Source organism: Dipodomys ordii, unplaced genomic scaffold (assembly GCF_000151885.1).
Source record: "Dipodomys ordii isolate 6190 unplaced genomic scaffold, Dord_2.0 Scaffold196, whole genome shotgun sequence".
NCBI lineage: Eukaryota > Metazoa > Chordata > Mammalia > Rodentia > Heteromyidae > Dipodomys > Dipodomys ordii.
Window position 1 is genome coordinate 555763 of NW_012267412.1, and position 25784 is coordinate 581546.

At 43.8% G+C, this 25784-nt stretch overlaps 2 protein-coding genes across 2 annotated transcripts in view; one reads left to right on the forward strand and one right to left on the reverse strand.

Annotated features, from left to right (window-relative positions):
- The window catches only part of Senp2 (SUMO1/sentrin/SMT3 specific peptidase 2), a 46170-nt gene extending 28865 nt beyond the window's left edge, over positions 1–17305 (forward strand). The window contains 6 exon segments of the mRNA XM_013034795.1: positions 205–336; positions 2315–2518; positions 3262–3341; positions 10271–10355; positions 12943–13038; positions 16126–17305. Coding sequence (XP_012890249.1) covers positions 205–336; positions 2315–2518; positions 3262–3341; positions 10271–10355; positions 12943–13038; positions 16126–16188 — 660 coding nt within the window. The 3' untranslated portion in view covers positions 16189–17305.
- A 5489-nt stretch (positions 17306–22794) lies between these two features.
- Positions 22795–25784, reverse strand: part of Igf2bp2 (insulin-like growth factor 2 mRNA binding protein 2) — a 65062-nt gene continuing 62072 nt past the window's right edge. The window contains exons 14-15 of the mRNA XM_013034764.1: positions 24004–24117; positions 22795–23062 (exon numbers count right to left, since the gene is read on the reverse strand). Coding sequence (XP_012890218.1) covers positions 22970–23062; positions 24004–24117 — 207 coding nt within the window. The 3' untranslated portion in view covers positions 22795–22969. The remainder of the gene's footprint in view (positions 23063–24003; positions 24118–25784) is intronic.

A 25784-nucleotide genomic window follows, 5' to 3' on the forward strand; every position in this document is an offset into this window, starting at 1 on the left:
ATAAGATACTGTCTGATTTGTCTACTTTTGAGCCAGTATCCTCAGCCTTCTGAGTATCAGCCAGATTCTGAATAGGATTAGAGGCGTGAGCTATCAATGCCTGTTTTTTTTTTTTTGTACTTGTTTGTTCTTTTTAGTCTTAAACATTCAATATTTGATAATAGTTCTGAGTTGAAGTAGCAGCCTCTGTACTTTCTAATTCAGGACATGGAAAAGGAAATCAATAATGCCCTAGGCCATGGCCCACAGGATGAGATCCTCAGTAGTGCTTTCAAATTGAGAATTACTCGGGGAGATATCCAAACCTTAAAGAACTATCACTGGCTCAATGATGAGGTAAGTTGTCTTTTGTTTCTCCTTTGATTAACATTACATTTAACTATTTACTATGTATAACCAAAGCAATTTTGACCCAAAGGATGGTAAAGCAAGTTTTAGTTTTAATTTTTTGTTTTGCCTTCCCACAACCCCAGTTTTAGGGGTTGAACCCAAGCCATTGCACATGCTAGGCATGTGCACATGGCACATGCTAGTGCTTGGCCACTGAGCTACGTTCTTAATTTACCTTTTCTTGGAGCAAAAACATCCTGCACCTTAAATAACTTGTTACTTACTATTTGCTACAGCAGTTCTCTCTTCTGCATCTGTTCTTATGCATCCCTTCATTTATAGTCACCATTTACATTTTCATAAGTCCAGGACACACTAGGTGAATGGAAAGTGTTTTTGTTTTTTAATTTGAATGATGTCTTAGACTGTCCCTACTGCTGTAACAAAATACCTCAGTGTAGATAGATAATTTATAAGCAATAGAAATTTACTTCTCCAAGTTATTGAGGCTAGAAAGTCCAAGATTAAGGCACCCACCAATTCATTTATTGTCTGGTGAGGTCCCTTGCTTCAATAATGGTGGGAAGGTAGCACACTCTACTTACTCATGGGAAAAGGCAAGAATGACTATGGCTATCTTCCTTCAACTTTCTTTTTTGTGGGTCGTGGGCTTTTGAACTCTGGGCCTGAGTGCTGTCCTTCAGCTCTTCAGCTCAAGGCTAGCACTCTACCGCTTGAGCCACAGCCCCACTTCCTGTTTTCTGGTGGTTTATTGGAGATAAGCGTTTCACAGACTTTCTTGCCTGGGCTGCCTTTGAAACACGATCCTCAGATCTCAGCCTCCTGAGCAGCTAGGATTACAGGCGTGAGCCACCGGCAGCCGGCTTCTTCCTTCACCTTTCATAAGAGCACCGTTCCCTTCCACCAGGGTGAAGCACGCATAGTATTCACTTTCCAAAGGGTGCATCTCTTAGTACTGTCACATTGGATATTGTATCTAGCATAGGAACATATATGTTCAAATTATAGCATGCCTTACACAAACTTGACTGATGTAACTTGTATCTTTGCCTGTTCAGGAAAAAGCCAGCTCTTAGTTCTTGCCAATTTTCCATTTGGTCAGTTCTTACATTTTCTCTCTTTATCTTTAAAATCCTTCTCCACCTTCTCCCCCCATGTCACAGGCCTACTTACCAATAAATAGATCCTTTTAAAACTATTTTGTTTCAGCTGGGCGCTGGTGGCTCACGCCTGTTTTCCTAGCTACTCAGGAGGCTGAGATCACGGTTCAAAGCCAACCCGGGCAGGAAAGTCCGTGCGACTCTTATCTCCAATAAACCACTAGAAAACCGGAAATGGTGCTGTGGCTCAAGTAATAGAGCACTCGCCTTGAGCTGAAGAGCAGAGGGATAGCTCCCAAGCCCAGAGTTCAAGCTCAATGACCAACCAAAAAAAACCCCAACTATTTTGTTTCATAGAAAATTTGGGAAATATGGGAAACGTAAATTATTCAAAAGATGCTATAAATATTTTGGCATATCTCCTATGTAATATGTTTAAATTAAGGGACAGTTTCTGTAGCTATTTCTCATGTCCTATAGTTATATGTACCCTTTTATTATTGCACAAACTCTGTGGCCCTTACAAATGTTCCTCTTATTCTTCAAAAGCACAATCACATTTCTTTTTTCCTTTTTTGGTGTGGAAGAAGGAGTTTGTGATGCTAGACACAAGGTCTGAAGGTCTTGCACTAGGCTCTTGCTCTACCACTGAGCTAAATCTTCAGCCCTTTATTCCTTTCAATTTCTGCCATTTTGCTCAGTTAATTTTTTTGGTATTCTTGCATAGACATTCCTTATATCTGCTTTTAGTACTATCCTTTTCCTAAGCATCTCATTTTCTAATTCATACTAATTCAAATATAAATTTAATTTTGATAATACACTTGTCAGGTTCCAACTTTTACTCTCTTGGTGTTTTACAGGTCATTAATTTTTACATGAATCTTCTAGTGGAAAGAAATAAAAAGCAAGGCTATCCAGCACTTCATGCATTCAGTACTTTCTTCTATCCTAAATTAAAGTCTGGGGGTTACCAAGCAGTGAAAAGATGGACCAAAGGGGTAAATCTCTTTGAACAAGAACTTATTCTGGTGCCTATTCATCGGAAGGTACATTGGAGCCTGGTGGTGAGTTGAGAGGGTTAATTAGTAAATACAGACTATCCTCCCCTCCCCTCTCATCTCTCCCTCCTTCCTTTTCTTAGGGTTGATCTTAGGACCTCAAATATACTAAACAATCACTGTTTCACTGAGTTACAGTCCCAAGCCCAGACAATTGTCTTAAATGTCTAATGGAAGGCCAGCAGTGTGTATGAAAGACATCCTGAGCAGAATCCCTCCTCAGGTCCTGAGTTACACAATATAGAAAGCTGGAAGACATGGTTTCTATACTGGGAGAGTTTTCATTTTCGACACCAGAGTTTATTCAGTTAGTTTTGTTTATAAGATGGTACAGGCTTATTATAGAAAGGTGAAGGAAAGGAAAATAATCTCACCACATTGAAGGGATGACTAAGGTTTTGGTGAAAATGTTTCCAGGCCTTTATCTTAGAATTTAAGCAATATATAATATTAAACTGGTATTTTCTGTGCTGTTTTATAACTTGCTAAAAATCATGTCTAAATCCATTCATGTTGACTTACGAATTTTTAAACAGATGCCTCTTTTTTTTGAAAATGAAATATTTATCTTGGCTAATGTTTAAGATGTTACTGGCTGGACATCGTGGTACCTATTTGTAATCCCAAAACTTGGGCAGGCTGAGGAGGAGGGCTGTGAATTTGAGGCCAGCTTGAGTTATGAAATAAGATCTTGTTTCAGAAACTGCCCCCAAAATAATGTTTCTTTATGTTGCATTTTCCCATTATAGGTGGTGGACCTAAGAAAAAAGTGTCTTAAGTATCTGGATTCTATGGGACAAAAGGGCAGCAAGATCTGTGAAATTCTCCTGTAAGTACAGGCTGCAAAACTTCACTGTGTTTTATTATTATACCTTTGTTAGATAATCTCCCTTCTGTTTAATCCTAGAGAGCTCTGGATGGTAATTGGCTTTTGGTTTTTGTTGTTGTTTTGTTTTTGTTTAATCATTTTAATTTTTTAAAATCTATTTAAATGTATGATTTTGGTTATATAATTTTCTTTTTCTTCAGTCATGGATTTTGCACTGCTCCCTGACTCTTTTGCTCAAGACTCATGCTCTACCACTTTGAGCCACAGCTCCACGTCTTGTTTTTGAGTGGATAGGTGGAGATAGAGTCACACAGGACTTTATTGCCTGGGCTGGCTTCAAACTGCCATGATCTTCAGATCTTGGCCTCCTCAGTAGGTAGGATTATAGGCATGAGCCACCAGTGACCAGCTGGATATATGATTTTGACTTTAGGTGTATACTTTTTATTATTTAAAAAATTATTAGAAATATTAACTGTCTAAAGTGAGTTTCATGATATTTTCACACACACACACACACACACACACACACACACGATATACTTTAAAAATATTCTACTCTCCCCATTACTTCCTCTAATTCCTTTTTGGCTCTCCTGTTGTTCCCCTTCCTTCTGCCAGATAATCCTCTCTCTACTTTCAGATTATTTTTTTCAACATAGATTCCATATATAAGAGGAAACATGGGATAATTCTTTCTGAGTCTATCTTATCTTACCTAACATAATGATCTCCTATAATTCTTTTTTCTGTGGGTGATATAATTTTGTTTTTCTGAATGGCTGAATAAAACGTCATTGTGTGTGTGTGTGCATGAGACCCTGATTTTAGATCCTAGCACTGCCAAAAAATATCCAATGGACTCAGTTGTAGTTCAAGTAGTAGAGAACCTACATAGCAGTTCACTCCTCAGTAGTTCAGTCCTCAATGACTGGAGATGTGGCTCAAGTTTGCCAAGTTTGCCATCTGAGCAAGAAAGCTGCATGAAAGCACAAGGCCCTGAATTCAAGCCTTGATAGTAATATACACACAGAAGATCTTTGGAATTGTTTATTCCTAAAACTATAGAAACTAAAATCACACAGGAGAAGGAACTTCCTGTGGTAATTAAAAAAAACCTGCTTGTAAAGCATAGCCATTTCTTAGCAGTATTCTTAACTATATAAATTGGTTATGTGAATTTCACAGTAAATGGGCACCTTGGCAAGATAATTTCCCTGTAAACCTTTTTTTTTTTTGGGTCCAGTCGTGGGGCCTGAACTCTGGGCCTGAACTCTGGGCCTGGGCGCTGTCCCTCAGCTCTTCAGCTCAAGGCTAGTGCTCTACCACTTGAGCCACAGCACCACTTCCAGCTTTTTTCTTTTTGCTTATGTGGTGCTGAAGAATCGAACTCAAGGCCTCATGCATGCAAGGCAAGTGCTCTACCACTGAGCCACCTTCCCAGCCGCTGCCCCCCCCCCCCGTAAACCTCTTATATTTACTGGAAGTAAACATAGGCTTCTGCTTTTAATTTTTTTTTTCCAGAGCTGAGGACTGAACTCAGGGTCTTGCACTTGCCAGGCCAAGTGCTCTTCCACTGCCTTTATTTATTTATTTATATTTTTTTTGCTGGTCGTGCGGCCTGAACTCTGGGCCTGCGCATTATCCCTCAGCTCTTCAGCTCAAGGCTATCTCTCTACCACTTGAGCCATAGCGCCACTTCTGGCTTTTTCTGCTTATGTGGTGCTTAGGAACCCAGGGCCTCATGCCTGGAAGCAAGCACTCTACCACTGAGCCACCTTCCCAGTCCTGCCTTTAATTTTTATAAGGATGAAAATACTACTAAATGAATCTTTTTTTTCTTACAGATCAATGGCTTTTAGCGTATTTATTTTGTTACCATCATCACAGTCAACTTATTTTTTTTTAAATTATTAAAAAGGTGATGTACAGAGGGGGTTACAGTTATGTAAGTTAGGTAAAGGCTACATTTCTTTTTGGACAATGTCATTCCTTCTAAATTAATCTTATTTAAAAAGTCATTAATAGTAGCTCATTTCTCTTTCTTCCCAATGTTATTTTGGTGTACAATATCCTTTATTTTTCTTGTGCTGGAGATCGAACTCAGGATCAAACATGCAAGGTAGCTGCTCTTATACTAAACTACATCTCCAGCACTTTAGAAGATCTTCTATATTTATGGTTGTTTACCTTAACTAGAAAGTATAAGCTGGTCCTAGTGGCTCATGCCTGTAATCTTAGCTACTCAGGACTACTCAGGAAGCTGAGGTCTGAGGATCATGATTCAAAGCCAGCCAAAGAAGATAAATCCAAGGGATTCTTGCTTCCAGAAAGCCAGAAACAGAGGTGTGGCTACCAGCCTTGAGTGAAAAAGCCAAGTGACTGTGTGAGGCCCTACAAGTCCTAATACTGGCACAAGAAAGAAAGTTTAGGGAAGAGGTTGAGATATGTAGGTAGATTTCATTAGGTAGCTGATGAAGAGATTACCACGTGGTATTCAGGCAGGAAAAGATGTTTATTTATTTATTTTTTTTATTTTGTTTGTGAAAATACTGTAGAGAGGGGTTACAATTGCATGGGCAGGATAATGCGTACATTTCTTACCAAGCATTGCAGCCTCCTCCTTTGTTTACCCTTCACATCACTTCCCAGTGTCCCCCCTCCCCCCCCCACCGACGTTGTAAAGTTCGTTTTGGACATGCCAACTTGTACTTCTCATTGTTGCATCAGGTCCACCTGTATCCTTAAACAACTGGTTTTTCCCCATCTCCTCCACAAGTTATACTGACATCAAATATAGTGAAAGCAGGGGTTATACTGTGGGGGAGGGACATACAAAGCAACAAAGAGATAATCTTATAAATTCGTTAGAAACATATGCATGAAAGAAAAAACATTAAAATACATATCTAAGGGTTCATTTTCCTGACAAAAAATATGGAACGCTTCACGAATTTGCGTGTCATCCTTGCGCAGGGGCCATGCTAATCTTCTCTGTATCCTTCCAATTTTAGTATATGTGTTGCCGAAGCGAACACGGAAAAGATGTTTATTTACTGAACTGCTGCCCCCACTGTGCATGGTGGAGAGGCATAACCGAAAGGGGGAGACCCACCCCAGGCCAGGACTTATCTAGGCCAGGGAGGGGAAGGCCAGGGAGGGGAAGGCCAGGGAGGGGAAGAGGTGTGGCCAGGTTGGGGAAAGATGTGAGGCCAGGTCGGGGAAAGATGTGAACTTAGGGCCTGGTCCAATTGGAGGTATGACCAGGGGTAGCCCATGATGAGACCTTGCAGGAGGGGGAGGTGACTGCTTTCTGGTATGCCAGTTACCTAGGTAACACAGTTACTAGGCAGAAACAGCCTAGAGGTGGAGAGGTGTCTGCACAGGCACTGCCTGGCCCTGGGCAGTCCTTACCTTCCAGCCTTTTGGTAATTATGAAAAGGGCACAGATTCTCTCTGGTTACTTCCTGCTGGCAAGAGGTGTTGACATTAGGGGTAAAAGGCGGAGATGTGGTCCCCTCTGGGACAAGGCAGCAGTTATCCCTTGGTGGTAGTCCTTGAATGAAGTCTGAAAGAAGTCTCATGAGGCAGGGAGGGGCTGGGCAAAAAAAAAATACTAGAGAGCACACAAACAGCAAGAGGAAGGAAGGGTTCAGGGCAGAAAATTAAAGATAGAATGACTTGGCTAGAATGGCTAGTTCTTATCTCCTGCATTCCAGGCTGTCCTGAAGTTGGTAGAAACGTCCCTAGCTACTTCTTATATCTGGTGATTATGTATCAGTTAACGAAAGCAAGAATGTAAATTCCTGTCCTGTTGGAAGGTAGACAGGTATGTACATTAGATGGGTAGGCTTCTTACTTTATTGACCTTTTGGCTCTGGTTAATTTTGAAAGGGCAGGCACAAAGTGGCTAATACGATATCATCTCCTCTTCCTCTTCTCTATGGTCCCTTGTTCCCTGGATTGGCTGAGTCCCAGGGGTCTAGGTGCTTGTTGCTGGTATGGCTTGTCCTAGTTGGCATCATGAGCTTTGAACTCAAGGCCTGGGCACTGTTTCTGAGCACTTCTGCTCGAGGCTAGCACGCTACCACTCTGAGTCACAGAACTACTTCCAGTGTTTGGCTGGTTAATTAGAGATAAGAGTCTCTTCAGCCATGCTTCCAGCCTGGCTCTTTGCTGGTTAGTTGAGAGATGGAGTCTTGGATTTTTCTGCCTGGGCTGGCTTTGAACTGCAATCTTTGCCACAAAATCCCTTTATTATTTCCAATTAAAGCAACAAGGAGACCAAATAGAAGTAAGTAGAGCTTACCTGCTCCTGATCAAGAATTGACCAACAAATATTCTTCAATGACAAAACTTGTTAGATGTGATAAGAGTTTTAGCACAGATATAGTATTGATTTCTGGTGACCCTAATTATGCCTAAGTTAACCAAAGTTCACAACAGGCTCTCCTGGCCTCCACCTGTTTCACTAGCATAACAACATAGCCAGCCTTTTCCAGGTCAGGCTTGGTAAGATTTATAAATCTAATATTACAGAAAGAATGTCACACAAGAGTCTTAGGTTTTGCAAATCCAAAGCAGTCTTTCACCAGGAATCAGCCGTGTGTGATAGCGTCAAGCAGGAGTCTAATCTACTTTTACCATGGTGGAGGTAGTCAGGATGGTCTTGGCTGGAGTGAGGTTGTCTTCCAGGTTGGAAGAGATGGACTGGATCTGGACTACATGTAGACTGGCTGGCGCTGAACTACAAATCCAAACTGAACAACTTCAGGAATCTCAGACCATTTAAGCCACATAACTTGATTACAATGCTAGATGACAAGTGTACACAGACACAGACATACACACACACTGTGCACATTGAGTTTTACAGTGTATAAAAATGAATAACGGCTATAGACTCTTGGAATTCCAGTAGTAGGATGGCATTATTTTGCCCAGTAGTTGAGAACCAAGTGGTCAGTGCTAGAAGAGGCAACACCAAACAAAAAACTCAAAACTCAGAACCCCAAAATTTTGACAATATGTTTAAACATCTTTGCTAGATGTCTTTTATGGTTGGGCCTCATTTCCAGGGCCTGTGAAAAGAGGCAGCAACTTGTTAGCAAGGCACATTAGAATAAGTGGGTGGAGGAATAGTAAGCTTGGAGGAAGGGGAAGGTCAGATAGCCAAACCCTTAACCCACCATGTGGCCAAGATGGTGAACTCATGATGCAAATTTCTGCACAAGTCATGATAGTAAGAAAACTTGGTGGAGCTTTATTGAATTAGTAAACAAGCAGACAAAGAAGCAGAAAGGAAAGGCATCCTCTTAAGAGTGTGGGTGCTCTCAAGGAAAAAGAGAGAGAGATTGAACTATAAGACAAAGTCACCTTTCTAGAGGAGATGATTGGGAGGCAGAGATGAAGGGCTTAGTGAGACAGAGGTCAGGCAACGAAAACCTCAACGTATGGAAACTGAAAACTTTCAAACCTAGAGTGGCTAGCCTTTGAGAGGGAACTAGAGGGGTCCCCAGGACCCAGCCCATGTAGCACTCTTCAGGGCACAAGCCAAAAGGTTGGAGAAAAAAGAAAGAGAGAGAAAGGAAGAGAGAGGGAAAGTTGGACATGATTGGCAGAGAAAGAGAGAGAGAGAGAGAGCAAAGGGAGCCTGAAAGTAAACAGACTTCTGATCATTTACCATTGCAATGGCAAAAACTGTCTAAATCTGAGAATGGCATAAAAAAAATGGGTGCTCTGGCTTTCCAGGGAGCTAAGGAGGCATTTCAGAGGGGTTTCCTGGCTCAGGTATGACTCATAGCACACCATTAAAAGTAGTGGGGGAGAGTCAGTCTGGTGAGTGAAGGAGAGCTGACCAGGCAGAAATGGCAGAGCCATTCAGAGAGAATGGCCAAGGCCCCCAAACCAAGTGTCCTCAGCTCTGGAGGTGACCTGGCCTTTCAACTAAAGGCCATGGGAGCCCTCTGGCGTGGCACCACATTTGGAGAGAGACTGAGCAACAGAGAACTTGTAGAGAGTAGTTTCACCAGAGTAGATAAGTGGTGTGGACATGGATGTGAAGGCCAGCAATGGTATTGGTGAAAAATCTTGCGTGGCATCTCACAGCAGTTCAGTTTGTGGAAAAGGGGATGGTCAGAAATGGAAAAATATGGAAGGAACTGTGCCATTCCTGCCATCCAAGTCATGGAGCCCTATGTAAGGTATATTAAATAGCTAGCTTTCATTAGGTAGCTGATGAAGAGAGCAACACATGGTATTCAGGCAGGAAAAGATATTTATTACAGAACTGCTGCACTCCACCACTTGTGCCACAACTCTACTTCTGGCTTTTGGTGGTTAATTGAAGATAAGAGTCTTAACGACTTTCTGCAATCCTCTGATCTTAGATCAGATCTTAGCTTCCTACGTAGCTAGGATACTGGGCATGAGTCACCAGGGACCAGCAGACTTTTTTTTACCTTTTAGGGGCCAGTTTTTATCCCTTTGGGGACATTATTGCTCCCATTAATAGTACTTTTTGTATTCCAATGCAGCCTTATTTTATATGTAAAGAAGGGTAAGAACTAAGATACCTGGTTTGCTGAATAAGATAATTTTTGGGGGGGGGGGATCCGGTTGTAGGGCCTGAACTCTGGACCTGGGCGCTGTCCCTCAGCTCTTCAGCTCTACCACTTGAGCCACAGCACCACTCCTGGCTTTTTTCTTTTTACTTATGTGGTGCTGAGGAATCGAACCCAGGGCCTCATGCATGCAGGGCAAGCGCTCTACCACTGAGCCACCTTCCCATCCCCTAGCAGTCACAATTTTGAAGAGTGGAATGAGCATGGGTTTGAAAATGGTATATTTGTGAAACAGCACAGTCTTTTGTAATCATGGTCTCTCTGCCGGGGTTTGGTGATACATTCTTTTTGTTTTGTTTTCTTTAGTCAGTATCTACAGGATGAAAGTAAGACCAAAAGAAATGTTGATCTAAATCTTCTAGAGTGGACCCACTACAGCGTGAAGTCACATGTAAGTGATGATCATTAATCTCTATTTGACTGACTTTGTTACATTTACTGGAAAGTACCATATTATTCATACTATTTTTTCTTCTTTCCTTTACTTCAATCATTCCCATTCTCTCCTAAAGTACATCATTTGTTCTTTGTTGTTGTTGCTGTTACTGAGAATTGACCTTAGGGCCTCATTTGTGTTAAACAGCAATGTACCTCTGAACTAAAACCTTAATCCTAAAGCATAGATCTTAAATGTTACTTAAGATGTTACTTAAGTGTTACTTCTGAAATTTTAGTCATTAACCAAAATAGTTGCTTCTTTTTTTTTTCTTTTTGTTTTAAATATAAATATTAACCAGGAAAATGCAGTCACCAGTTTGAGAACTGGCCCAACAGTGCTATGAGACTAAAGAAAGGTATGGCCCAAGTGGTAGAGGGCCAGCCTGGAGTGAAAACGCTTAAGTGAGAGCACAAGGCCCTAAGTTCAAGTCCTAATACTGGCATACATGCAAGTGCATGCACTTGCGCATGTGCACGCACACACAAATATATGTACAAGCAATCCAGATTGTACAGAGTGCAATTTATTGGTGTCTTACTGACAGAAGCATTGTCCTAGGTGGCAAAAAGACCCTTGGAACTCCATGGTTTGGGTGGAAAGAAGAACTTACAAAGGGATTAGGACACAAATCGCTAACTCAAATCCAGAATTATCTGGAGCTAATATCAAAGACTTCAGGCACATTCCTTGTACTTAATGCTCCAACAGAGTTGTGAAGCTCTACATACCACTCCAGTGTTTTCAGCTATTTATAGGTGTGCTGGAAAACTGGGAGAAAAATTCCGAGGAAATTATGATGGTTATCACTCAAGATGGTTGTGGTCATGTCAAGCTGAATTCCTACATATCTATAGCATATCTTCCATAGACGTGAAAAACAGAACAGTAATTCTAAGTCAGCTATTTTTCTCCTGGTTAATGCTAAAAAAGTTTAAAGTTTTTGCCCAAAATTTACCTGGTGGTTTGTTAGGTTGTGGGGTCCCGTGTTATGAATCAACACTCAAGCATGCTGATTTTAAATGTACTTTTGTCTCTCACTAGATTGAAATCTCAACTCAGGGTTTGCAAATATTACCATCTTTGAGTCCTGTTGGCATCCCTTCAAGTAACATGAATTCAGTTTTAGTCTTAACCTGAATATAAAAGCTCAACTATCTTCATCTAAGAACATTTTCATTTCCAAATTAAACAATTTGAAAGTGAGATCTTGAAATTTCTTGAGGAAAGGACAAATAGAAGTGGAGTCTAAGAGGATAAATACTGGGTTCTGGTATGGGAAGTGTAATAAAACATTCTTTCTACATTAGACTTTGTGGTTCTGTCTACTCAAGAGTACTGGCTTTGGGAGAAAAGTATAGGAAATGTAGCACATTGTGAATAGTGTGCCACTTCCATCTTTTCTTCCAACAATCAACTGCATTTCTTTTATTTATTTATTTGTGGTTCTAAGGTTTTGAGTCTTACGTTTACTAAACGAGTGTTCTACCACCTGTGCTAAAAACCTAGCCTTTGAACTGTATTTTTGTGAATGACAATGGAGTTATTGTCAAGTATGTTGTTCAGTGGTGGGCTCTTACTGTCTGGTACTTCTTGTGACTGGCAGCTCAGGTTTGTAAAGAACTTTCTGAGATGAGACCGTCCATGCCTAGGGGTCTATGTAGGTATGGAACTACCTTTCACTTACCTTGCTCTTCCAGCTGCTTTGCTTCAAGTTCTGTTTCTGCCTCAGGGACAGAACTGAGCATCAAGCCAGTGTCCTTGTTGCTTAAAGCTGTCAGAGGCCTTTCTCTGCGCTGCTTAAAACTACGGGGGTTTCAAGCAGTCCATCTGGCTGGAAGTTAGTCATTGTATATTGAAGTAGGATGGTTAGTTGTATTTTAAGCATATCAGATTCCCCTACACTTAACAACCCCCCCTCCTTTTTTTTCTGCCAGTTTTGGGGCTTGAACTTAGGGCCTGGTCACTGTCCCTGAGCTTCTTTTGCTCAAGGCTAGCATTCTACTACTTGAGCCACCAGCCACTACTGGCTTCTTCTGTTTATGTGGTACTGAGGAATCAAACCTAGGGCTTCATGCATGCTAGGCAAGCACTCTATCACTAAGCCACATTCCCAACCACACTTAACCCTTTTTACAGTTGACTACTGCTTCTGAAATAATTTGGACTAGCATTCCCATTTTTGGAAATATATCTTCCAGTTGAGTTACTTGTCCTGTTTTTCTTTTCAGCTCTAGGAACTCATGTATGCTTGTTACCTGTCAGCTGAATCCCCAACCCTTGGTTTATTTTCCTTAAGAGATAGAACTTCTACTTGCTTTTATCTTTTATAAAATATTTTCTACATAGTCACATATTCCATGACACTGTTTTTTTTTACGTTACATTACATGGATGAAATTAATTGTGTATATATATATGTAGTAACAGATTTAGCATATACCTTTTCACACTATTTTACTACAGTGATACTTAGGAAGTCTAAGAAATTTGTATTAAGTGATATTCTTTCCCTTTCTTCCTTTTGGTTTTATAATTTTAGGAGATTCCTCAACAATTGAATGGGAGTGATTGTGGAATGTTTACTTGTAAATATGCAGATTATATTTCTAGGGACAAGCCTATCACATTTACGCAGGTAAGTGAAGCGTCCTCCTCGTGAAACATTTTGTCAGTGCCTGGCACTGGTTCTCAGTTAAGTACTTGCTCCACTACAGTGTGATTGCTGTGAATCTCAGGCATTACCCTGCTCTTGTCAGAATTAGGGCTGGTCAGGGCATCTATCTTTGTTGATTGATGGGATAATTAGCTTGTCTGTGAATTGCAGTGTTCTGCGTATTACTGTTATTTCTGTGTATTAACTGTTGTTATTAAAAAGAGAATATGTAACAGCAAGGACAAAGTCAGGCTTTGTAAAGAAGGGCGGGAGCCACAGGTTTGATATGGGACCATGAATCCTTTTCCTCTTTGTTCTGCTTAGTGTTTGGGTTCTCCATGGCTCTACATTTGGGTGGAAACTCAAGAATGTTAGAAACTCTTGAGAATTTCTGTTTGTAGCTGTAGATTAACTCTTACTAAAATTTTTTTCTCATTGCCAGGCACTGGTGGCTCTTACAGAATCATGGTTCAACACTAGCTTGTGCAGGAAAGTCCAGGAGATGCATCTCCAATTAATTGCCTAAAAGCTAGAAGTGTCACTGTGGCCCAAGTGGTAGAGCACTAGCTTTGATCAAAAATGCTTAGGGACAGTGCCCTGGCCCTGATCTTAAGCCCCAGAACTGGCACCAAATGTTTTTCCCCCTTTATTATCAGACATCAGTTTGGTAGAGATGTACTGAATTTATTGAGTATTAAAACTGAAAACTCCATTTCATGCTTTGGAGGAACATGAGATAATTAGGCTCTATGTTAAAGTCATATAATTCTAATAAAAATAAAAGCATTTAACTAGTTAATCTCATTTTAATCAGAAGAAATTACAATTTTTTGGGCTGGGAAGGTGGCTCAGTGATAGAGTGCTTGCCGTACATGCATGAGGTCCTGGGTTCGATTCCATAGCACCACAAAAGCAGAAAAAAAAACGGAAATGGTGCTGTTGTTCAAGTGGTAGAATGCTAGCCTTGAGCTAAGGAGCTTAGGAACAGCACACAGGCCCAGAGTTCAGGCCTCACAACCAACCAAAAAATAAATAAATGTACAGTTTTAATAGATGTTTTGAACTATTTAAATCATGACTTTTTTTGCCTCATATACCTGCTAGAAACTGACTGGTAGTATATCACACTGTTTATGATTCATCATGGATATCTTAGGGTGTGAACTTTGGATTTCCTCAAAAAAATCATAAGTGGAGGTGACAGTTGAGTTGCAGGTAGTTTGGATGTTGTCTTGTGTTTTACTGTTGGTGTTTTACTGCAGTGATTATCATTAAAAGTAATAATACATTAAGTACACCATCTTAATCTTTTTTAGCATTTCTGGGAGTTGAACCCAGGGTTTCTTATATGGTAGGCTATCATTCTACCACTTGAGCTATGCCGTCAGCATTTTGTTTGTATTTTTATTTTTTTGTCGGTTGTAGGGCTTGAACTCTGGGCCTGGGCACTGTCCCTGAGTACTTCAGCTCAAGGCTAGCGCTCTACCACTTTGAGCCACAGTGTCACTTCCTATTTTCTGTGGTTAACTGGAGTTAAGAGTCTCATGAACTTTCCTGCCTGGGCTGGCTTTGAACCTCAGTCCTCAGATCTCCGCCTTCAGAGTAGCTAGGACTACAGGTGTGAGCCACCGGACCGGACTTTTTCTTTTGAGACAGCTTCCTGCTGTACTTTTTCCTCAAACTTATGATCCTCCTACTTCTGCCTCCTGAGTATACTAGTTGATTATAGGCATGTGCCAGTCACTTGCTTAATATCATATTCTTTGATAATGCTAAGTATAAATAGCAAAGAATTGATAATTGTCTGGTCCTTATGAGATTTCAGGGAGAGAAGTTTTTGGGTTTTTTTGCAGTGTTTGGGATTGAAGGGACTGTCAAATGCTAGAGAAGTACTTTATTTATTTATTGTTGGTTGTGGGACCTGAACTCTGGGCCTGGGCACTGACCCTCAGCTCTTCAGCTCAAGGTTAGTGTTCTATGCCACTTGAGCCACAGCACCACTTCTGGCCTTTTTTGCTTATGTGGTGCTGAGGAATAGAACCCAGGGCCTCATGCATGCAAGGCAAGCACTCTGCCATTGAGCCACCTTCCCGGCCCCTAGAGAAGTACCTTTTTCCTTCTGTTGAAACATACCCCTAACTACTAAAGGTCTCTCTCTCCTTCCCCCCCCCCCTTTTTAAAATGTTTTGAAGCCAGGTGCCAGTGGCTCACACCTATAATCCTAGCTACTCAGGAGGCTGAGATCTCATCGAGGTTCAAAGCCAGCCAGGGCAGGAATGGCCATGAGACTCTTATCTCTGATTAACCACCAGAAAACTGGAAGTGGGCTGTGGTAGAGTGCTGGCCTTGAGCTGAGGAGCTTGGGGACAGTCCCAGGCCCAGCGTTCAAGCCTTATGACAAAAAAAATAAATGTTTTGAAAGTACATGCAAGTAGTAAAATTATCCATTAGGCCATAACTTGGACATTTCCATCTGGAGTACATATTTTTACTGTCAAATTGTATTATATTGTATCATTTGAATCTTGCTTTGGTTTTTAACATGTAAAATGCTTATGGTCTGTAAAATGTAATTGTATACATTAAGTTGTGTGTAGTAGCATCTACAATCCTAGCAGTCAGGAGGCAGACAGGATTGAAAGTTTGAGGCCAGGGCTGGGAAAGTGGCTTAGTGGTAGAATGCTTGCTTTGCATGCATGAGGCCCTGAGTTCAATTCCTCAGCACCACATAAGCAAAATGAAGAAAGCTAAGTGGTAGAGCGCTAGCCTTGAGCTGAAGAGCTGAGGGACAGCGCCCAGGCCCAGAGTTCAGGCCCCATGACCAACAAAAAAAAAAAAAAAAAGGAAGTTGAGGCCAGCCTAGGCTACATAGTTCCAAGCTAGGCTGAGCTACATAGTGAGACCCTATATCAAACACAGACAGCACACAAAACCCCCATGCTTTGTTTCATACCACAGTATGAAAATGTCAATGCCGACATACAGGGCATTGGCATCCTACTTTATTTACATCAGGATTGTGGCAATATGCACATCAGTGTATAATATTCTGTTGTTGGATTCTCACAGCACCAGATGCCTCTCTTCCGGAAGAAGATGGTGTGGGAGATCCTCCATCAGCAGTTGCTGTGACAGTGCCCTGCCTGGTCCTCTTGCTGCTGGTGGTTCTTCCATGGACATTTCCATATACCTCATGCCTCGTGGGTTAAAGTGTCCCACCTCATTTCTGTCCGCACAGGTACTGAGCTGTCAAAAGTGCATGAAGGCCCTCGCCCCGAGTCCCGACAGGGTAGAGGAGCTGCTTGCAACCCTCTCTGCAAGGCTGCGCCTGCTCAGAGCCGTGGACTGCTCAACCCACACAAGAACAAACCTAATTGACGTTTTTTATTTGTTTTAAAGAGTTATTTCCCTATGAATGTGGGAAAAGCAAGACTTATTCTATGAATTGTTTTTTCCTGTGTGTTTGTTCAGTTATATTCTTTTTCTCATTCATTTGCAAACATAGAGCAGTGGCCATTTGCCATTGCTCTTTTACAGTTAACTCATTTGAACTATTTATTTCTGAAAGAAGTGTTAATCAAACTGCCACTCCTTGCTGAAGATCGAAAGGGATGTCAGCAGAAGGAGGAAGGAAGTTTTATTAACTTCTTTAACGCTGGAGTAGTTACTGCCAACTTGAAGTTAGGGGTCCTTTTTTTTTTCTTTTTTTTTTTGAGGCTTGAAAATGCCAGAAGAAATGCGAATACTGTGTGCAGGGTCTGGTCACCTTTTGAGGAAGCCAGATACTATGGCATTGGCACATTGTCATGGAAACATGGCCCAGGAACGCTGGCTGTCCACACATGCACCTTCAGGAGTGTCACCATCATTTAAAAGAAGATTTCCTTCCTGGAACTAAGCTGACCTGGCTCACTGTTGAAACTGGATTCAAAGTAACTGTAGCCCCAAATCTTCATTTTTGTCCCAAGTCTAGTTGAATAGAAACCTCAGAATTGCAAGAGCTGTCCTGAGCTGTTTATTTCAAAAGTTGCTATTCAATGTAAAGCTATGTTTCCTCAGAGTTCTTGTTTTAATATATATTAAGCTGAAATTAAGTTTTGTACTCATTACCATCCTTTCACTCCACCCCCACCACAATCTGAAGAAGACTTAGAACTTGGCTCTGAGGTTGCCAGTTATACAAAATTCTATTTTGCATATAAGAGTTTGTATTTAACTTTTTTTGTTCATTAAAATCCTTACAAATGTGGTTATACATTTTTATTTTCAGAAAGTTTAGAGTTGGTCAGAAAACATATTTTGCAAGATCTAGTGCCTAGTGTTGCTTTTCTGATGTAATAAAAGGTTGTCTGGCAGAACCTAAATGCTGACATGATTCTCATTCTTCTCCTGCTTCAACCATCTGAACTTGTTCTGCACATAAAAGCGCGGGGTAAACTGGAAAAATTGCACATGTGTAGGTTCAAATCTCCACCTCCAATTCCTGGCTGCTGATTGCAGAGGTAACCTGGTTGAGCTATTTTCTCTGACACTTGCTAGGGTCTTGATACATGGTGTGAAGCTGCTCTGCCTCCTGGTGGCCAGACCAGAGACCATGCAGCGATGTCTTAGGGAAGAGCTGATTGTGCCAAGGTTGGAACCCACTCCTGCATCTTTGATCCTTTTCGTGGGCCTTCTAGACTGGACTAGTGAGCTCTGGGCTTGGACAACTAGAACAGCCAGAAAAAGCCAGAGGTCGACTGGGCTACACTAAACTAAATCCTGCTTCTCCAAGCTTCAAAGTATTTTACCTGAGGATTTAAGACCCCGCTGAAGTTAATTTGGTCCAGGTTGGATAAGGACTATTTGGATGGCAGCTTGGATTCTGCCACAGTGATTCTAGAGTTAATGTATTTGAAGGACTTTTTTTTGACAGTACTGTGCGTTTGTGCATCATGCTCCAGCCCGAGAAACTTCTTAGAATGACTTAAGAATGACTTAACGCTTCACATGTACTCTTCAGGAGAGCTCTTTTTTTTTTTTTTTTTGGTCCGGTCATGGGGCCTGAACTCTCTGGGCGCTGTTCCTCAGCTCTTCAGCTCAAGGCTAGCGCTCTGCCACTTGAGCCACAGCGCCACTTCTGGCTTTTTTTTCTTTTTGCTTATGTGGTGCTGAGGAATCGAACCCAGGACCTCAGGCATGCAAGGCAAGCGCTCTACCACTGAGCCACCTTCCCAGCCCCTTCAGGAAAGCTCTTAATAAGCTTGATGAGAGGGTTGTGTTGAGCTGGAGTGCCACTCTCTTATCTGAATTCTTTAGTTGACAGTAACATGCTACAGACAATGGTTTCTCTAGACACTGACATGTCCCTCTGAGTGCAAAGATGTGTTGACAGAACAACTTTTATATTCAAACTGCCTATGAGAAAAGTGGTCAAGTAGCTGGGTGCTGGTGGTTCACACTTGTAATCCTAACTACCCAGGAGGCTGTGATCCAGAGGATCAACATTCAAACCCAGCCTTGGCAGAAAAGCAAGACTCCCATCTCCAATTAATATCATAAAGCCAAACTGGAGGTATGGCTCGACTAGTAGAGCACCAGCTGAGAGAAAACAAGTAGAATGAACATGAGCCCCTGAGTTTAAATCAGTACCAACTAAAGTAGCTGTCAGGAGATAAAGAAAATAATAGCTATTGTGTCATCAGCAATATTAAGTAGAACCAGTGATTTTTTTTTCTTAATGGTTCATGCCCCTGAGAAAATTTGCAGTGAAGAAGCTGAGGGCAGTAAAGTCCATGAGATTATTATTTCCAATTAACCATCATAAAAGCAGAAGTGGAGCTGTAGGTTAAGTTGTAGAGCTTCAGCTGTGAGGAAAAAGCTAAGTGACAGTGACCAGGTCCTGAATTTAAGCCCTGTACCCACATGCACGCACACACACACTTTTTAAGACTACTTGCTCATTGTCCAAAAATAACTACTCTTTAGCTGACTTACGTATCTGTAGTCCCTATGCATATCAGCTTTATAATAGTACAAAAAGATTTAAGACCACTTACTAAAGCAGATTATGGGTCATTACATTTTATTTTTCCTTTTGAAACAAGGCCCCAAGGTGGTCTCCAGATCACTATGTAGCCCAAGTCTCAAACTTGCCATTCCCTTAATTCAACCTCCAGGGTGCTAGAATTAGACATGTACCACCATATTCGGCTTGTGTGTGTGTGTGTGTGCGCACGCATGCAAGTGCAGATGTATGCACGTCCACGTGCTCTGGTACCAGGCCTTGAACTGAACCTCAAGTCTTGCTCAGCTTTTTTTGCTCAGGGCTGGTGCTCTACCACTTGACCATGCCTCCAGTCCAGCATCTTGCTGGTTAATTGGAGAGGGAGTCTTGCAGACACTTTACCCCAGGTAGCAGAACTGTGATCCTCCGGGACTCAGCCTTCTTACGGCTAGGATTACAGGTGTGAGCCTCTGGCACTTTGGCCCCTCTTTATCAGTTCCTTTCTTTGTGGTATTAAGTTTTCCCTCTGTGCTGGGGTCCTCGTCCGACCTGCAACTCAGTCCTCTCCAAACTCAATGGCCACTTGTTGATAAGAATTGCATGGGGCAGAATTGGGGTAAACTGTGACAGGGCAAGAGAGATGTTTGGGCCTAACTGCCAAGCCTAGTGAGGTGTGAGACCATTAAACTATGGGACACATTCTCAATGGGTACCATCAATGCATGGGGAAGTGAGATGGGATGGGTGTGAAGGTGGCCTCTGCCGGTGCTGCCCAGCCCAGAGCTGAATAATCCAGCATTTGGGATCTTTGAAAGCAAGTTGTTGAAAAACTTGCCAACAGACAAGGCCAGCTGGTTTTGCTTCTCTTTCATTGTCTTGGTACCTCCTGCCCTTTTGCATGTCTTTGGCAAGTACTTTGAAAACGGGCACTTCGGGGCTAAATTTGAAATTCTCCTCCATGGGTTAAGTCTGAAGGGCAGGTCCATTATCACTTTTCCCCTCCCATGTCCCCCTGAGAGCCACAAGCAAGCCTGCTGGTTTGCCTTTAAAGACAGGCTGTTTTTCCTCTGTCCATTTGCCATAGACCTCTCAGCCAGGGAATGAACAGCTTTCAGTAACCATGGTTTGTTTTTACCTCTGAGAGGGCGGTGATTTCCAGTCCTAAAGTGGGGGAGAGAGGAGATGACACATAGGTACAGGGTTTGTTTTAATGACCACATGAAGGGGCACCTGGCCCTGTCCAAACTCAAAATGCCACCATGTAGCAGTAGAGAACAGCTGGGCATCCACACACTAAGAAACTGAAAGCAAAATCAGCATCACTGAGATTAGAAATGAGAAAATCAGGAGAGGGGGCAAGATGTCAGTGAGGAACACTGTGATATGGAAAGAATCCCATCAGCTCACCATCTACTACACTATGGAGTCTCCCCAAAACCCTAACCTGACCATCTCACAGTCAAAGCTGTGCTGCTCAGGCTGCCTTCCAACTCCGGGGCCCTAGTGATCCACTTCAGCCTATGAAACTGGTACTATAGCACACACCACCGCACCCAACTATAGCTCCCCAAGAATACACGGACTTTTTCAGTAGCCTCTTCTGGATGACCCCACAGGTCTAGGGGCTAAGGTTATAAATAACAAAACCACTATTCGCCTTCTCACAGCGCACTGGTACCATGCCAGGTGCACGTACACCTGCTCACCATCCAAGCTGATCCTGAACACCTAAGACAAAGCTTCCCATGAGGGGTGAGGTACCTCCCCCTGAACTGCAGACCACATTGTCCTCCCCCGCCCCACATAAAAATAACTCCCTGACTAAGGTGAAGCACAGCTGACACGCCCCTCTAGTTGTGTGTGCAGGAGTCCCTGGCACAGGGCCTCACCCCCACTCCACAGTTGTGTCTGGAGGAGGTGGGCCTGAGCATCTTGTTTCCAACCAGCTTCCAGATGAAGCAGATGCTGCTGGCAGGGGCTACACCAGAGTTCCACAGACACAGTTCAGCTTCTCCTGAAGAGGTTCATGGGCAGAGGTTGCCTCCTCAGTGGCTTCCCGGGACTGTGGACTGTTCTGTCCCCAAGTCCTTCAGATTAGACAGAACAGACACTCTGGGGGAGGGAGGAAAGAAGACACTAACACACACGCCAGGATCTTGTTAGCTGGATATATTTGATTTTTGTTTTTTTTTTTTTCTTTTTTTTTTCCTTTTTTTTTTCTTTTTGTCACAGAACACTGTTTGCAGTAGAGGAAACTGGCATTGCAGTCTGGTGGTATAATAATGGCTTGTTCACATAAACCAGTACATGTTCATCCTTTAGCGCAAAAAGCCCTAATGGCGCATACCCTATTTTAAAACTCAGGATGTCTCCAATATTTTCTCTCTCTGTTTTTGACATTTTTTAAAAAATAAACATTTTCAAGGTTTGTCCAAAAGAAGGCCATATAGGTTCTTGGCTAGCGGAAGACAATCAGAACAGTTGTTGCACACTTGGACTGTCGCCTTCTCTAGGCTGGCAGTTGATTTTTTTTTCCAACTCATTTTTATTAAAAAAATAAAAAAATGCTCCAACTATCAGTTTTACAAAATCTCTAAGGGAAACACAAGAGCAAGGTGCTGAGGTAAACAAACACCTGAGGTAGCTTTTTTTTTGTGTGTTTTTCTCGTTAAAAAAAATCTGTAAATTTAACGCCCTGGGCCAACAACCTTGTGTACATTGCAATTTTCTTCCTCTTTTTTCCCCCCCTAAATAATCATTTCTCTTGAACATTAATGGCTTATACACCAAAATGTAAAAAAGACAAAAATACATTCTTTATGGAATTTTTGTTTGGTTGGCTGGTTGGTTTGGTGGGTTCCTGTTTTCCTCTTCCAAAATGCTAGGACAAGTACCATTGACTCTTGTTCTTTTGAGTAACCAAGTGTAAGATGAGGCTGGTTTGTGTGTTGCACGTTTGTTCCTTTTGTGTGATGTGATACTCAGAGCACTGCTTTGCCTGGGGAGGGAGGGGGGTGCGTAGATACAGGGAACTGAGAGGGAGGGAGGAGGGGGTTCAAAAGAATGGGGGTGGGAAAGGAGCAGGAGAGCGGGAGGGAAGGAGATAAACAGAGAGAGACAGAATTATATAGCAGTATGCAAAAAACCAGTTTAAAACCTGTGAAGCAAAGAGAAATGGGGGTGAGCTGGTCAGGGCTGGAGAGGGGGCAGGGTCCCCGCTTCCAGAGACGGTATCCCTTCTGTTGACAGACACAGGTGATCCCGAACTGCCCTCGAGTGTCCTTCGACAAGATTTCCCTCTGGGTGAATTTTGTGTGGGTGGCCTCGAAGCTCCTTCCTACACCATTAGACCTCCCAAAGAAAGACTTGATTCTTCCAAGTCTACAACAGCCTTTCTTTTCCAAAAGAAACACAAAATTAATCATCGAGTAAGAATGGGAGTTAGTTATCTGATATATTATTTCTAAAATATATTAATGCTGCAGGCACCCTGTGAACCCCACAGGCCACGTCTGAACCCCTTTCCCCTTCTAATATGTACACACATGTACAGAGCTGACTTTCCACAACCAAGAAAAGGGTAGGAATTTTGCTTTGCTTTGAACATGTTCACCTATATTAGTTCAACTGGAAGGGATAGCGTCGTGGGAGTTAGGGAAGAGATCTGAGTGGGTGGTGGTGGGGGCTGGGAAGCCCGGGGAGCAGGTGGGCCTGGCTGGTGGTGCTGGGGAACTCGGCCTCGCCCCCCTCCCCCGCCCTCCTCAGCCCCCGGGGCTCCCAGGGCCGGGTGGGCTGGGGCTGCCTTGGCAGACTTGTCATTGCTCAGGATGGTCTTTGGTTTGCTCCCGATTGCTGGCTGTGTTTGGTCTGTGTGTCAGGTGTTGGGTGGGCTACATTCATCCGTTGTTTGCTGGTGCCTGGGGAGCCTCACTTGCTGCGCTGGGAGGCCACGCCCTGAGGGTATTTCTGCTCCTGCTGCTTCACTTGTTGTACGATTTCCCTGATCTTGCGCTGTGCAGTCTGCAGCAAGGGAGAAAGGGGATGGGAAGCAAGCCAGTTCTGAGAACAGGAAGGAGGTGGGGAGGCTCTGGACTCGGGCATGGGTACTGCAGGACCTCTTCTACCTGGCAGTAAGTAACAGTAACAGTGACTCTGACTCTCTCCCCCCACCCCCCAATCGAGGGAGTTGGGTGCAGGGTAAAGGGATGGGGGGGGGTCAGCAGCTTCCAGCACAGCGACTGGGGGCCCTGTGGAGGTCAGATGGCCTGGTCCCACTGCACACACCTTTCTAGACAGCTGGGAAGAATTATGAGTGTGGAGGGACAGGCAGTGGGAGAGGGAAGGAAGGAGAAGCCCAGCCTGGATACAATCTGGATCAGCTGACCCTCACCTACCCGGCCAGTGCTTTGGCAGTTTGTTCTCTACGCTGAGGTCCCTGATGGTTGTGGCCAGGGGATCTGACTGCGGGAAGCTCAACTGGGATCTCAAAGGGCACTGGGTTGGGGGGCGGGAGGGCAGCTGGGAAAGCCAGCTGACCCTGGCCTGCCTGTCTATGGCTTAGGACTGGGACTACTTTCTCCCAAAACCTGATCCGCAGAAGCACCTGTGAGAACTGGGCCAAACTCTACCTGTGGGACTGAAGAGAAGCAACTGTGGAGGAGCCCTGGTCGTTTTGTGCCACTGGCATGCAGGCTTGTCTGGACTGTGGCTGGGCCTGGGCCTGGGCAGGGAGGCTGAGAGGTGCCCTGGCCCATTTCAGGGAGGGTCTTGCCTCAACAGCTTATGCCCTCTGTGGGCTCTGCTAACATGCCTGGGGGGAAAATGAAGAGTCGGGAGCAGCAGGGAGGCCGTCCTCCGTGTGTGGGGATGTGGCTGCCTGATGACCACTTAGCAGAGAACTGGGACTAAGCGGAGAATGGGAAAGGGACTGGCAGGAGCCGGGGCCTCCTCAAGCACTGTACCTGGCTAGCGAAGAAATGTCCAATAATCCTGACGACCACTTCCTCATTCTCATCTGGCGTCTGGTCACGAGGCACGATGACCTCAGCGCTGGTTAAGTTCTGCAGTTCATTCACCTGTGAGGGGAGACGGTGTGGACCTGGTGGTCCCTTCCCAACCACTGCCCACGGTGGACCCCGGAGGGAGGGGACAGGAGCAGCCAGGAGGCTGGGGGTATCTCTCCTTTCCTTCACGCAGCCCTTCCCAGCCCCAGCCCCATGACACAAGTGGAGGTTTGCCCCCTACACCCTCGGAGGCTGGCCCTGACCGCAGGACATTGCTTTTCTGTCTGGGGCTCCAATCCTGACACTTCATCTGCACAGCTCTGAACACAAGTCACTCCACCACCCAGCCACCCAAAACGCCAAGTAAGAAAGCTGTTCAGCTCAGTGATGGAGGCTCACACCTGCAATCTTAGCTATTCTGGAGGCTGAGATCTAAGGACTGTGGTTGGAAGCCAGCTGGGGAAAAGACATCCACAAGAGTGACAAGGCTGAGTGAGAGCAGGAGGCCCTGAATTCAATCCCCGCCCCCCAATACACAAAAAAGAGGGCACTGCTGCACGAGCTCTCCGCTTGCTGACACTGAACCGTGGCCACCTCTTGCTGACTCACCAAAGTAAACTCATTTTCTCACTCCTGCTGCTAGCTCTTACTTAGGCTGCTCCTGGTGCTGGGTTGCTCTCCTTCCCCCTCCACAGATACCCACAATGCCCTCCCTGGGAAGCATGGGAAAGCCTCATCTCCACTGTACAAATCCACTCCCTGCCTTCTGCTAAGCTTTCTGACCCCTTGCCCTCTGCTCTGACTCCTGGCAGCCGCTGTCTGGCGCTGCAAACGGGTTCCGGGGACAGATGACAGTTACGTGGGGAGGCAGAGGATTCAGTGACTAGTTCTAAAATAACCCAATAGGACAAGTAAGGCCCAGAAGCATCCTCGCTGCTGGACTGTTTGCTTTCTTCCACCTCCTGCTTTCTAGTTCTGCTGAGCACTCAGTGTATGCCTGGGATGTGGGCTGCCTTCCTGGCTCCAGGAGAGGGAACACTCTATATTCCAAGCCATTATATTTACCTGCATTAACCATGACTCATTGAGTTGCTTCCCCCCCCCCCACACACACACTCTGCCAAGTACACCAGGCTCTACTGGGAGGGCCTTGGGGTCAGCGCCTCACCAGCTCATGCTACAGAGCTCTTGCTACAGGTCCCTTCCTTCAGGCTCCAAAGCAAATGCTCCGGTACTTCTTTGTTTCCCTCTTGGATGGTTCAAGATTGAATCTGGGTCCTCATAATGCTAAGTACATGATCTACTACTGATTTACACACCCAGCACTAGCAATGTTCAAATTGCACTGTGTTACTGCCACATTCACATTGAAAACATCATCTGGGTGCTGATGGCTCACACCTGTAATCCTAGTACTCAGGAGGCTGAGGTCTAAGATTCAAAGCCAGGCCAGGCGGAAAGGCCGTGAGACTCTGATCTCCAGTAAACCACTCAGAAAACTGGAAGTGATGCTGTGGCTCAAGTGGTAGAGCACTAGCCTTGAGCTGAAGAGCTGAGGGACAGCGCCCAGGCCCAGAGTTGAAGCCCCAGGACCAACAACAACAACAACAAAAAATCCCAACTGTAACCTCTCTGTACATCACCTTTATAATAACAATTAAAAATTTAAAAATCCCTTCTCATCCACCCTGTTGCTGAGCTAGCTTCCCTACAGCACATGGCCAGGCTTAGGGACAGAA